This window comes from Trichechus manatus, unplaced genomic scaffold, assembly GCF_000243295.1.
Source record: "Trichechus manatus latirostris isolate Lorelei unplaced genomic scaffold, TriManLat1.0 scaffold00030, whole genome shotgun sequence".
Classification (NCBI taxonomy): domain Eukaryota; kingdom Metazoa; phylum Chordata; class Mammalia; order Sirenia; family Trichechidae; genus Trichechus; species Trichechus manatus.
In genome coordinates, this window is record NW_004443966.1 from 21,431,068 (window position 1) to 21,446,259 (window position 15,192).

Sequence of the window (15,192 nt, forward strand, 5' to 3'; positions counted from 1 at the left end):
GGCAGGCAACAAATATGGGTCTTGGAGCACAGCCAAACTGTTGACACTGGATATAGAAACCCAACTGAAATTTTCTAGGATGAGAGCAATGCTATTTTGATAGAATTCCAAAATGATGCTTGTAAGTGAATGTAGGATAAGCAGAGATGACAGAAACACACCTTTTATATTTCACTGCTTTAATAGTTGACTTTGTGACATTCTTTTATGCACAACAAACTACAAATGCATTTGGTTCTGGTTCTGATACCTTGCCTATGAGATTTGCCTTTCTGACGATCCTGTGTTTTCCTACTGAAGACCTTGTAAGCCTCAGTCTTCTGATACTGCTCCAGTTCCTTCATGTAACGTTCCTTATCTCTATCTGCTTCATCAAGATAGCGCTAGGAAAGAAATGTGGAATTATTTTCAAGAAATAGAGACTGTATTTAGGTAAAATATCAATGATATATTTGAAACAGGATAATGAGAGTATGGAAAGAAAAGCGGACAGGCAATAATAATCTTTAAGGGAGAATCAGAAAAATAGGAGTCATATCAATAGAATAAGATATACTCTTTAAGAAATACATAATTCTGACATTTTGGACTATTTATTGCCTTTTCCAACTTAATGAAGACAAATTCTATTGAGATCATTCTCATAAAAAATTCACAGAGAAGATTACAGTTATTCCTCTAACCCTATAGATAGAACTCCACATGGCCACTAGAGTCTTCATGAGGTCTGAACACCACACAGACATACTTAGTCTTCCCAGGGGAAGGAATGGAATATTCTTGTTTCTCTATCTCCAACTCATTTTGAGGGAATGATCTCATACATCAATTGGCCTTTTAAGAGACTGAAGAGTAGAGCACTAAAGAGGAGAAACAGAAAGAACGTAAAAAAGAATGATCTCATCCTATGGACCCAAATTGGACTACTTTGAGAGAGGCTACATCAACATGCTTTGATTGCTTTGTTCTATTAATTATTTAAACAAAGTTCATCGATCTCCCAGGATTATTTTGTTTAATTCATCAATTAGGTATAAGAAATTAGGGATAAAAATACTGGTTGAACACAAAACATTATCTTATGTGAAAAACCTTGTCTCACATTAAGAATCAGATGTAAGGGGCATCCAAACGGCTAAATTTGGGACAATTTTAGCACCAAAATCATTAAATACTGTAATGAATTATAAACCATTGGAAAAAAATAGAAATTCTTATGTCTGTACCAATAATAAATAAATACACTTTCTCCTCACTTATCGACTGTCTTATTATCCAATATTTCACATTTATGACAACAGTAAAAAATCTACTATCCAACTATTTTGCACATTAACAATGTACATCTGGCAGTAACGTAAGATAAGGTATGAGGTGAGAGTAACACTGGCTTTGATGGCTAACGTTATATCTTAACTTGGCTGGGCTATGTTCTCAGTGGTTTGGCAGTTATGTGATGATGTAACTTGGTAGTTATATAATGGATGTAACTTGGCAGTTATGTAATGATGTAGGGTAGGGTCGGAAGCTGATACTCAAAAACAAGGAAAAATCATAAAGGAGCCATTACATTAATAATGATGCTTTTTCCTGGAAGAAATGACAGCATGTATTGATGTAATTTGGCCATTTATATAATGATATAGTCATCCTCCATTTTCACGTAACACGATTTTGCGTAACGGCCTGGTTTTTGGAACGTAACCATGTTGATAAGTGAGGAGAGGGTGTAAATACATAAATGGGGGGAGGAGGAGGGCTTTTGCTCAGACTAGAATGCTGAGGGCCAACTGGTGAATGCAGCAGGAGTGCTGGAGTAGAAAAATAATTTTGTAACCACCATGGCAAAGACTGGATCAGGCAAGAATTATCAATAGACGGTAAACCTATGGGGAAATTTGATGTGGAGGTGGCTATTTGCATATTCTTAAATTATCTCCCCACAGACTGCTTATTCATTATAAGCGAGATCAAAATTGACATTGCCAATAAGGTCCAAATGGATATTGCATGCCTCCATACAAAATACCCTGAGCAGGATACAACATTATCTAGGTAGTATTCTGACCAAAAAATGCATAGCCTAAATCTAACCATGAAGAAACAGACAAATACAAAATGACGAACGTTATATTAAATGAAAAAAAAAGGAGGGACTGTATTCTTAAAAATATCAATGTCATATAAGACAAAGAAAGACCGGAAATATTCCAGATGAAAGGAGGCTAGAGACTTGACTACTAAATGTAATACCTGACCCTAGACTGGAATCTGTACTAAAGGAGAAAAGAATGTTATAAAGGAATGCTGTCAGGTCAACTGATAATATTGGAATATGGATGGTAGATTAGATAAAAGTACTGTATTAATATAAAATTACGAAGGTGATAACTGTACTGTTGTTATGTAAGAGAATATTCTTAGGAAATACACAATGAGATATTGTAGGTATAAAAAGGGCCATGATATATATAACTTACCCTCAAAAGATTCAGAAAAAAGTCATGTGTGTGAATGTATATGAGAAAGACAGAGAACAAGTGAGCAAGAAGGCATGTGCAAATGGAAAAATGGGATAAAATGTGTTAATAACAGGCAAGTCTGGGTAAAAGGTATTGGGTGTTTTTTGTACTATTTTTATGTTTGCAACTTTTACTACATTTGAAATTATTTTCAAATAAAAATTTAAAAACAACAAAAAATCTGTCCTACCTGACTAACAAAGAGCCCTGGTGGTGCAATAGTTAAGCACTTGGCTGCTAACTGAAAGGTTGGCAGTTCAAATCCCCCCAGTGGCTCTGTGGCAGAAAGACCTGTGACCTGCTCCTGTAAAGATTACAGCCTAGAAAACCATATGGGGCAGTTCTACTCTGTCACATGGGGTCATTTTAAGTCAAAACAGACTTGACAGCACCTAACAACAACCACCGCCTAACAGTGGTTATGTTATACCTGGAAATAACTACTGTTATTTCTGCTTTTTTCTTTATGCACTATTGCATTTTCTGAAAAAATAATTTAAACAATGAGCATGTACTGATTTGAAAGGAAAAAAAAATCACTATACAGTACAGCCAAAACAATGGATGACATACACTCCTTTCTACTAGCTTGCTAACAAACACAAAGCTTCAAGTTGCAAATTAATCCAATTAATTCCTAAGAGAGTATTTTTCAATTTGGTTTAAAGAGTAGTCAGTTTGGAATCCTTTCTTAAATATGATTTAAAAGTACAAGACATAAAAGAAATGTAGGTATCTTTCAGATGCTGGGAATGCTGGGAATGCTGGGAACTTTTAACTAAAACCACTCCCATCATCATTACCATCACTGCTTTTGTGTCATTTCAACCAGCTCATGGCTATATTATCCTTAATTCCCCTCAAATCTCTCTAACAAATGGATTTGTTTCAGTTTGGCAGGAGGGTTAGTTCTGTTTTGGAGAGGAGAGATAATTCAAGTAGTTCTTGCTTTATTTTCCATAGTAGTTTAAATTTACCAGAACTGTAGTTAAAAAAGAATTATTAAAGTAGTAAAATATTTTTCTTAAACAAAAATTTTACATGAACTACAGAATTTTATCAAATGGCTTTTTGACATTTTCTCACTTAACTCATGACTTTTTCCATTTAACTCAGTGGAATAAATTCTGTTGCAGGGTTTCTTAATACAGAACCACTTTTTTTTTTTTCCTTTCAAATCTATGTGAACTCTCAGTGTATAAATCAGATAAAAGTGGAGATGCCTTGGTTGAGGGGGTCCTAAGTCCCTCCTGCCCACATACTGCAGCAGACAGCAGACCCTGAAACAATTCTAAAACCACTGTCCTAGAGAAAAGAACTATGACAGATATTGCTATTCTGGTCTTCTAGACACTACTGTGACTAAACCAGAGATTCCACTATCTATCTTCTTTACTATTCTGACAGATGTGATATTTGAGATATAATCAAAATCAAGCAAAGGATCAAGAATTTGAATGATTACCTGCTTTTCTTCAGGAGGCAGTTTACTCCACTCATTGCCCAACATCCTTGTGATTTCTGGAAATGGGACCTCTGGTCTCTTTGCTCGAAGCTGTTCTCGACGCTCGTTCATGAATCGAACATATCCTGTAAGGGGGGATTTGGGTGCATTGCTATCTCGAAGAGGTTTCTTCCTCTTTCTTCCCTTGGACCAACCTCCTCGTTTACTTCTTTGCTACAAAACAAATCAAAAAACTAAAAAACAAATAACAACAACAAACCCCCAAATAACACAACAACAACAAATACCAACAAATAAAACAGGGTAAGAGTTGCATTTTCCTACCCATAAGACCCTGGATATTGACAGCTCTCCAAATTTGTCATTGGTACTAATGACGGCAATGCAGTTTTCAATTAGGGACTCTAGACTGTTCACCTGCAGATCTTTTTATACGCCATAGTACAAACTGTTGCACTCGGGGTATTTCGTGCTAACCCCAACAGATTGGCGTAAGGGTGCCATGATCATCTAAGCTTTGGCCTTCATATGCACTTTGAACAGGTCCTGGTTCCTGACAGAGAATATTCTAAATGAGAAACATGGCAGCACACACAGCACTGTGCCAGAGAAACACACACTATCACAGTAGACCAGAACAAGATGTTGCCATATGCACTGGGCAAAAGAGGAAACAAGCTGTAGCACAGGAATTAAAAATAACTCAGGAAGGGTGTTCTCACTGATACCATTCAAAGACCAGTTTATTTCCCACAGCAGATAGCAACAGCTTTTAACTTAATTTCCAAGTCTTAGAAAAATTTTAGCAAGTATAATATATCCAAAATGAAGATTAGTGCTTTGCTTAATGGTTTGTTCTTTAAAATGCATAATCTATAAAGTCAGAGGTCTTTATATGTTGAGTTAAATCAAGATTAAATCATCTCTAAAAAGGCTTAAAAAAAAAGACTGGTACCAACTGAATAGAAATCTTTGATGTTTTACGGCAACCTTTTTTCTTCTTTCTTTTAAATGAGATACAAGGTACATAATATTTTTACCTCATAATTTTACAAATATACATAATCTATCCAGTTAATAATGTTTTATAGATACAATAATTCTTATTTTAGAGAAGAGAAAATAAACAGAATGTGACAAAAACATCTAAATATTAATTACTGTACTGTACTCCAAATATACATAAAATGGTATAATAATCCACCATTGGGCAAATGGTATTTGGTATCAGCTTTTTTTAAACTCAGTAACATTAAAGCTACTAAGAATATTAAGATGTTTAAGAAGCATTCATTATTATCTTTAAGAATGCCAACAGGACAGATGAAAAAAAAAAATCAGCTCTTTTGTAAGAGACAAAAATCAATGGTGGTAGTTACTCTTTTCTGGCTTTAAAAAAAAAAAAAAAAAAAAGGTGCCTTAAAACAAAGACAATGTAATCAGTCAATTGTGAGGAACACTGAAAGTCCAATCAACAAGGGGACAACTGCCCTGGCCCATATGGAACCTTTGTGTGAATTAGAGAAAGGTGCCCCCTTATGGTACGGTGAATGATTTAGCAAGTGGTGTGAGTCCTTTGGACACATATGGCCCTGTACTACAGGGCTTGATGAACAGAGTGTGGCCTTGAACAAGTGTGGCATGCAGATGCATCATGAATTGCCTACTGAATTAAATCATTCACTCATTCAATAAGCATTTGCTGAACATAGATAGGTATATACTTCTTCAGCCGAGGAAAAAAAATCTACCTGTCTCTATGGGTCTACGGAAAATAAGAAATATAAAACAGAAAATGTTGCAGGTATCAGCCTAAGAATGTGAGAAGACTCAATGATGAACATTTTGATCAATTCCTTTGCTGACTCCTTCTTCAGAAGTTTAAGAGGCCAGCACTAGGAGGAGATACTTCAGCTTACCTCATCTTCATGCCTCTGTTCATTGCCTTCTGCTGTATTTGAAGACTCATTCTGAAGCAACTGACCTTGGGAGAGATCCTCCACAAATTCTGGATTGTTAGTGGATTGTGTGGGTCCAGTACTATATGAAACCTCTGGGTGGGTTAACCTGAAGAATAACAGGCAGAAGTGCAAAAGTTTAGTATCAACAGAATTCAAACATGTTCCTGTTTGTCACGATTCAAGACAAATTTTACTGCCAGCAAAAGCACATTCCAGTCTTTGAATTAATTTCCCTACTACAATCTGTATAAATGTAAACCATGTCTCCAGAGAAGTTGTAGAGTGTTTAAAAAATAGTTTCAGCGCTTGATTAAACCAGGTCAGTTCCATAAGTCTCCTACCAAAAACAACTATAATTTCTTCCCCCAAAATTACCCCCTCCCCTCAACACAGACTGTGTTTTAGCTCTGAGCATGCAATAGAATCTGACCTTTATATGCTACCTTTCATGGATCTCCAATGTAAAGGAAAAACACTATTAATGATAAAGAAGAGTAGGAACATGAGTTATAAAGGCAGTTTGCTCCCATCACAAAAGAGTTCTTGAAGGACATAAGAAATCTTTTATGGTAACATTCCCTAGGCTATTCTTTCTTGGATTATAGTGTTCACTGACAGATCATCTAAGAGCAGTATTATCAATTTCAGTTAAGTTCAGGTATAAGATTTTAATCAGGCAGATACATTTCTGCTCCCATCATTATATTCCAGAAGAATTAGCAAATCATATCCCATCCTTCTGAAAAGTGGACACAAGAAGGTACAGATGACAGTAGTGTCCTTGACTTACTCTATCGTATGTGGATAAAGAAATAGAAGAAAAGGCTACACCAAGTGCTAAGGAATTTTGCATGTTTTTTGGGGCAGGCAGGGAAGATGAGGTGGCAGAAAGATGAATAAGAGAGTAACAGTCATTATTCTCAAAGAATGCATACTCCACAGGGTTGCAGATAAATAATTACAACGCAATATTGTTATTAGGTACTGTCGAGTCAATTCTGACTCATAGCGACCCTATGTACAACAGAACGAAACACTGCCCAGTCCTGCATCATCTTCATAATTGTTGTTATGTCTAAGCCCACTGTTGCAGCCACTGTGTCAATCCATCTCATCAAGGGTCTTCTTTTTCACTGACCCTCTACTTTACCAATACAATGTAAGTGCCAAAACAGAGGTTTGTAAAAAGTGCCATGGGGCACGCTAGGGGTATAGTGTATTTTATGTGTATGGACAGGATGTTTGGAAAGATTTCACAAAGGAGCTACTGAAAGATGAACAGGTATTCCTCAGGTAAGCAACATCATTCCAGGCAGAAAGAATAGCATCTAACAGGAGAAAGGGAGATGAATTTCAGTAGACTACTGCAACAGACAAAGTGAGAGACAAGGGCACAGACGAAGGCAATACCAGACAGGATGGAAAGCAGGGGATAGAGAGCTAAGAGAACTTAAGAGGTAGAATGAAGGGGACTTAATGACTGACTAAATACAAACAGTGAACGAAAAGGAAGAGTCGAGGGTAATTTTGAGGTTTCCAGATCAGGTGACTATGTACTACTAACCAAGGGTAGAACAGGGTGTGTGCCTGTGTGTGAAAGAGAGAGAAAGATGATAAATAAGTGAGCTTTGAAAAATTAAGTTTGAAACGCTCACAGGATAATCTGATGGAGACGGAAACATGCCTTCAGAGAAAAGGAGTGAAGAAAGACATGAGACACACATTTGAGAGGCGTTAGCCCATGGAAGTCATGGAGAATACTACATATTCTCTAGACAGACAGTGAGAAGAAAAGTCAGTACAGAGCTCTGTGGATACCGTATCATTTTAGGAGCAGGTGTTAGAAGAGCTGGGAAAAGAGACTGAGGAGGGCATTAAGAGAAATAGGAGAGAATACTGTTGCAGAGACCAAAGCAGAAAGACTTTTAAGAAGGAGGTGTCAACCAATTAAAAAGCTGTAGATGTCAAATAAAATGTGCTAAAAATTATTTGCTAAATTTGAAGATGGAAACGTCAGTGTCAATCTTAGGGAGTACTGTTTTAGTGGAATTATGGGAATAAAAAACAGATTACAGTGGACTGAGAAATGAATGGGAGCCAATGCAGACTGTCCTGGGAATAAGAGAAAGTATACTTTTCTGACCCTTTCTAAAAAACATAATAGTTGATTTTATGCAGACGGTCTCTATATTTTTGAGGTCCTTTCAAAAAGGCTACATGAGAAGCTATGAAATCAATGCCAATCATGTTCTCTGAAAAGAGGTGCAATCAGAAATCCGGTTCGACCTCAGCAGTTTTGTTTTCCAAATATTTCAATCATTTTAGATGTCTTAGGCAACCTGTTCTTTCACTGTCATTCTTATTTCAACTGTGCCATCAATTATCAAGTTATGCACTCTTATACACTCCTATTTCAGTAAAACTTATAGAAGTAGGTTTGGGAAAAAGTGCCAATCCTATGAATCCCTCACCAAAGTAGACAGGAATTATCAGAAGGGAGTGGCCAAAGAAGTCAAATGCCATTGTGATGGTTAAAGCTATGTGTTACGTTGGCTAGGCCATGATTCCCAATACTGTGTAACTGTCCTCCATTTTGTGATCTGATGTAACTGTCCTCCATTTTCGGTATTGTGTAATTACCCTCCATTTTATGTGTTGTAAATTGTAAACCTCTATATGTTAATGAGGCAGGATTAGTGTGGGGTGTATCTTGAGTCATACTCTTACTAAACGGTGTGACTTAAGTCACAGCCTTACTCAAGTCACACCTTTACTCAAGTCACCGTCTTACTTAAGACATACCCTTACTCAAGTATCTGATGTAAAGGGCTGTTTCCTTGAGAGTGTGACTTGCATCGAATATATATATGGATGCTCTGGAAAAGCTTGCTCTCGCTCTGGATCCTGCATCTGGCTCATCATATGACCTCTAGTTCTTGGGACTTGAGGCGGCAGCCTGTCATCTGACTTGCCAGTTCTGGAATCTGCCAGCTTCCGTAGCCCTGTGAGCCAGAAGCCTGCTGTCTGACCTAGCCCTGTTGTCTTACCTGCTGATTTGGGTTTGTCAGCCCCTGCAGCTACATGAATCAGGAGAAGCCTCCAGTCTGACACCTGACTCATGGATTTGGGACTTACCAGCCTCCACAACTACGTGAACCATTTCCTTAAGATAAATCTTTTAATATATATTTTCTCTAGAGAACCCAGGCTAAGACAGCCATGGAGATGACAAGTTGGATAAAGACAGGGGAGGAAAAAAAAAAAAAAAAAAGGCTCCTTTGTTACTATGAATGTATTGTTCATGCTCCAAGCTAAAGCCAATAGCCGTTTCATTTGTGCACTGGGTCCCACACCCTCTTGCTTACTCAAGGACATCATTTCAGCAGTTCTTCCCTCTCTCTGGCACCACCAATTCTTTCTTTTCTACTGGATCAGCCTCATCAGCAAAACAAAGGTGGTATTTCTATTCCTATCTTAAAGCAAAGCAAAACAAAAACCCTCTCTTGATCCCATTTCTCCTAGTTAATATCCTCATTTTCCTTTTTCTTCATAGCAAACCTCCTTGAAAGAATTGTTTATATTTACTGACTTCAATTTCTCTTCTCCCATTCTCTGCCTCTCTCTCTTTTTTTGTTTTAATAATATTTTACTGATTTTGGTGAGGGTTTACACGATTCAATAATTTCTACACAAATTGTTCAGTGACGTTAGTTACATTCTTCACAATGCATGAACATTCTCATTATTTCTGTTCTGGTTGTTCCATTTCTAGTAATCTAGTTTCCCTGCCCCCTTACTTTTCTAATCTTTGTTTTGAAGTAATTGTTGACCGTTTGGTCTCATATGGATGATTTTTTAAAGGAGCACTGTACTCATGGGTGATATTCCTTGTTTTGTGAGACAATCTGTTGTTTGAAGGTTGAACTCAGGGGCTAGTTTTGGTTCAAGGTATAAAGAGTATCTCAGGGCAACCGTCTCGGGGAGTCGTCCACTCTCAACTGGTCCAGTAAATCAGTGAGTCTGAATTTTTTAAGAATCTGAGGTTCTGTTCCACATTTTTCTCCCTTTCTTTTAGGGTCCATCTGTTGTGGCCCTGATCAGAACGGATGGTACTGGTAGCCAGGCACTACCTAGTTCTTCTGGTCTCAGGGTAGATGTGGCTCATGTAGGCTATTAGGCCTGTAGACTAGTTTCTTTGAGTTTCTGGTTTCCTTCTTTCTCTTTTGCTCCAGACAAGTAGAGACATTAGCTGTATCTTAGACGGCTGCTTGCAAGCTTTTAAGACCCTAAACACTATTCGCCAAACTAGGATGTAGAACATAAACTTTATTAACTATATTATGCCAATCGACTGAATTGTCCGATGGTCCTAAGCCTTCAAAACCAGAAAACCAGTCCTCTGAGGTGTTTGGTTATGTCTAAGAAGTATATGCATATATATGCATACACACATATACATATTTATATACACACATATATACTCACATATACATACCCATACACATATATGCGTACATACGTACACATATACCTGTACATATATTTTTTGGCTACTGCAAAATTATATTTGCCATAGCAATTATCAAAAGGTCCTTCTTTCCTGTGTACGTCCTAGTGGCATCATTTACCTTTGTCAAGTGTTGCACACTTTACCCTCATTTGGTGTTACCTTTCCCATCACCAAAAATACCAAGTGTCTACTATCTAAGGAGTGAATCCCCCTTCCCCTCATCCCTGGTAACCACTAAAGAACATCAGTCTCTGTGTATTTACCTACTCATGTCATTTCATAAAAGTGAGAACACTTAATTTTTTTTTGCGACTGGCAACATAATGTCCTCCAGGTTCATTCAAGTTGTAAGATGTTTGGGGAACTCATTTTTCTTTACTGCTGAGTAGTTTTCCATTGTATGTATTTACCACATTTTACTTATCCATTCATCCCATGATGGGCAATTAGGCTGTTTCCATCTTTTTTGCTATTGTGAATACTGCTGCAGTGAACATAGGTGTGCTCCTCTCATTCTCTCTTAAACTCATTCCAAAGGAGATCTGCACTCACAAATCTTGCTAAGGTCACCAATGACCTCCATGTTAAATCTAATAGCATTTTCTCAGTCCTCATCTTACCTGATCTAACAGAAGCATTTGACACAGCACTGACAGAAAAAAAAATGCTTTCTTTATTTGGTTTCCAAGACCCATGCTACTCTGGTTTTTCTGTTACCTTTTAACCAACAAGTTGCCATCAAGTTGATTCTGACTCATGGCGATCCCATGTGTACCAAGGTAGAACTGTGCTCCGTGGTGTTTTCAATGGTTGATTTTTTGGAAGTAGATCACCAGGACTTTCTTCAGAGGTGCCTCTGGATGAACTTGAACCTCCAACTTTTTGGTTAGCAGCCTAGCGTGTTAACTATTTGCACTGCTTTCATGCTGGTTTTTCCTCTTCTGCCTAAGTTCTAAATGCTGAAGCATCCCAAAGCTCAATGTTTAGACCTCTTCTCTTTCCTATCTATACAGTACTCATTTCTTTGGTGATCTCATCAAGTCTCATCGCTTTGCATATTAGCTATATGCAGATGACTCCCAAGTTTTTCTTTCTAGCCTGGACTTACCCTAACTTCAGAAACTTCTATCAAACTGTCTATCTGACATAGCTACTTGAGGTCTAATGGGCATCTCAAATTTAAAACTTCCAAAACCGAGCTCTAAAATTTCATCCCTTATCTGCTCAATTTCCCCGATCTAAGATAATGGCTTGTTTGGAGGTTCTAGCAGAGGACTGCAGCTACGCATATACCCTTGACTGAAGAACCATCCTCCTGTATTAGAGAAGGTAGTCCTCTTTGATCGAGTGTGCAACTTTGGGAAGGATATACATGGAGCAGTGAGGGAGGAAGGGAAAACCTGTCTAGCCAGCTAGATCAACTGAGTCAACTCTGGTGATCAATGGAGTGACAGATGTTGCAGCCAGATTGTAATGGTGGGGGCATTGGTGATTCAGTGGTAGAATTCTTGCCTTTCATGCAGAAGACCCAGGTTTGATTCCCAGCCAAGGTACCTCATGTGCAGCCACCACCTGTCTGTCAGTGGAGGCTTGCATGTTGCTATGATGCTGAATAGCTTTTAGATGGACTAGGAAGAAAGGCCTGATAATCTACTTCTGAAAACTGGCCAGTGAAAACCCTATGGATCACAACAGTCTGATCTGCAACTGATCGTGAGGATGGCGCAGGACCAGGCATTGGTTTGTTTCATTGTGCATGGGCTCACCATGAGTCGGGGGTCGACTCAGTGGTAGCTAACAACAATAAGACAACGGCAATTCTATCCCTCTAGTTACTTAGGCCAAAATTTCGGAGTTGTCTTTGACTGCTTTTTTGTCCTTTTTCCTTTAACTCATCAGGTCTTTCAGACAATTCCTGTTTGGTTTACCTTCAAGATATATCTAGAATTCTATACTTCTCACCACCTTCATTCCCATTCTACTAGAAGCTCACTCCAATGAGGTTTCTGTCTCCACTACTCGACCAAAAATATTCTTGTCAAAGTCACCAATGATGTTCTCCAGGTCATCATCTCTCACCTGAATTATTTCAAGAGTCTCCTAACTGGTCTCCTGCTTCAGCCCATGCTCCCTTTACTCTAATTATCAACACAACAGAGGGATCGTATTAAAAGGTGTCAGATCACTCTGCTCAAAATACTCAAATGTTTTTCTACCTCATTCAGCATAAGAGTCAAAGTGCGTACTCTGACCTGAAAGGTCCTACATGATCCAGTTCCTTGGTACTCAAAGTATGGGCCTCACACCAGCAGCACTGAAATCATCTATGGGCTTGTTAGAAGTGCAGAATCTCTGGTCCTACAGCAGACCTTCTGAATCATAATCTTCATTATAATAAGATCTCCAGGCAATTCATAAGCACATTAAAGTTTGGGAAGAACTGCTGCAGCCCTCCATTACCCCTTCCCCTTGTATACTGTGCTCCAAGCCACCCTAGCTTCCTGGCTATGTCTAAAAAGCAGAAACACTCCTGCCTCAAGGCTTCTGCACTAGAACAATCTTCCCCCAGATAACTACATGCTAGCTACCTTACTTCCTTCAGGTCTTTATTCAAGTCACTTCTCACTAAAGCCTTTCTGCCATTCTATCTAAAACTGCACTCTCAAACTTTTCCTATCCCTCTTCCCTGCTTTCTTTTTTAATCCAATAGTTCTTATCACTTTCTAACATAGTATGCATTTTACTTATTTATCCTGTTTATTATCTGACTTTCTCAATAAAATCTGAGCTCTCTAGGGGCCTAGATTTTTATGTTGTGATCACTGCTTTATATTTAGTGCCTAGAACAGAACCTGGCACATAGTGAATATTCAAAACTTTATTATTGAATGAACTGAATTTAATAACTAGGTAGCCTTTAGAAATGTCTTGAGAACAGTTTCTGAGTAGTGAGGTCACAAGGCAGATATTAATGCGGTGAGAAATGAATGTGAGGGAAGGAAACAGAATTACAAAGTGTAGTCTATTTTTCAAAGAGCTCTAAGGAATATTAAAATAATTCATCTTAGGGATTAGCTACCACTTCAATGTATTAGTGAATATATTTATTCTTTGCCAAATAATTTCTAAACATGTAGAAAAAAACAAAACTTCAACTAAAATGAAGATTCTCAAGGGAAAGGACAGACTAGCTGCTGTTAACCCTTTCCCACAGTCCTTTACGTATTCTTCAGATCCCCCGAAAGGTGAAAGACCAAGTAAAACAAACAAAAACAGAAGTCAGTTAAAGCTCTTAAGCACTGAATAAAAACCAAAATAATCTGATCTTTAAAAAAATCTGATTTTGGGGAAAGAAAAGGTATTTTAAAATCTGTGGCAATCTGAACAGAAAATGTTGTTTTTCAGAGCTACCCCTTTGGCAAGGTATTTCCTTAATGGGGACTATGTAATTCTCTTAACTGGAAGTCACAGATGTTTGCTGGATCCCATAAATTGTTGTAACAGTCCACAGGGACTAAAAAAAAACAAAACAAAACCCAAACCCGTTGCTATCGAGTGGATTCTGACTCACAGCAATCCTATAGGTCAGAGTCGAACTGCCCCATAGGGCTTCCAAGGAGCGGCTGGTGGATTCGAACTGCTGACCTTTTGGTTAGCAGCCGAGGTCTTAACCACTGTACCACCAGGTCTCCTCACAGGGTCTAAAACACTGCAAATGACAGCTGAATGCAGATTACAAAGCAGTTTACAATGGCTCTCACTCTCTCTGCAAAGTACAAGAAATGCACCTTCTATTTTTATGACATAAACTGCTGCTTTAGCGCCTCATATTTTGTCAGAAGCTTTGTTTTGAAGCCCGTGCAGTGGCCCAGTGTCCGAAGCAGCTGCTTACCCAGTTGTGGCCAGATCATTACTCTCCTTTGAGCCATCTTCATCTGCAAAAAGGGGAGGCAGGGTGGAACTAGTCATCAAGTTTTCCATCTCTCTGAAATGGAAAGGAAAAAAAAAAAAAAAAAAGCTTTATTACTTCCAGTTCAAGTTCTGCTAATTTAAAAGTGAGCCTTTCTTAACTTTATCATATCAGCAGCAGAACAGAAACTGACCTAAATATTTATTTTCTTGACTTGGACCCATCAATTTAAACTATAATTAATAGGCTTTTGACCCTGGTCTTATCAACTGGCCAGGCTAAAAACAGCTAGGTTTTAAACACCAAGGCACAATTTGGAAAAGTCCTTCTTATTCATCCAGAATAATCTTCAGAAGTATTCTTTATTTCTGTAAAAATTGTTAAGCAGAGTAACTCAGAAGCACTGTAACCCTGAGGAAGTTATTTAACCTCTTTGTGCTGCAATTTTAGCATCTTAGACACAGACAAAATTGCTGACTTAACCCACAGGGTTACTGTGAGGGATTAAAACTGAAAGTGCTTCATAAACACAGAAAGAGTAAGATGGTAAGTACCTGAATATTATTATAAAAAGAATTGTTATTATAGCATCACCAGCTGTCAGTCTCAGATGAATCATCCTTAGATTAAATGGTGACAAACTGAGCCCTCCAAAAGGAAATAATGCAAAGGAAGTGGAGGATGGAAGGCATATTGATGTGGTTTTGAGTCAAAGAAACCACACTTCCAGGTCAGAAATATGCTCTACATCACCATCATGACCACCATTGGAAACAGCATGCACCTGGGTTCAGGAAACAACTAAGCTTAATTGCAGAAAACAA

The 15,192-nt window shown here is 38.1% G+C and overlaps 1 protein-coding gene across 1 annotated transcript in view; it reads right to left on the reverse strand.

The window, feature by feature from the left end:
- The window catches only part of HMG20A (high mobility group 20A), a 27,226-nt gene extending 12,783 nt beyond the window's left edge, over positions 1 to 14,443 (reverse strand). Inside the window, exons 1-4 of the mRNA XM_004374765.2 lie at positions 14,351 to 14,443; positions 5,907 to 6,054; positions 3,988 to 4,200; positions 232 to 383 (exon numbers count right to left, since the gene is read on the reverse strand). Coding sequence (XP_004374822.1) covers positions 232 to 383; positions 3,988 to 4,200; positions 5,907 to 6,054; positions 14,351 to 14,439 — 602 coding nt within the window. The 5' untranslated portion in view covers positions 14,440 to 14,443. The remainder of the gene's footprint in view (positions 1 to 231; positions 384 to 3,987; positions 4,201 to 5,906; positions 6,055 to 14,350) is intronic.
- Positions 14,444 to 15,192: the final 749 nt, after the last annotated feature.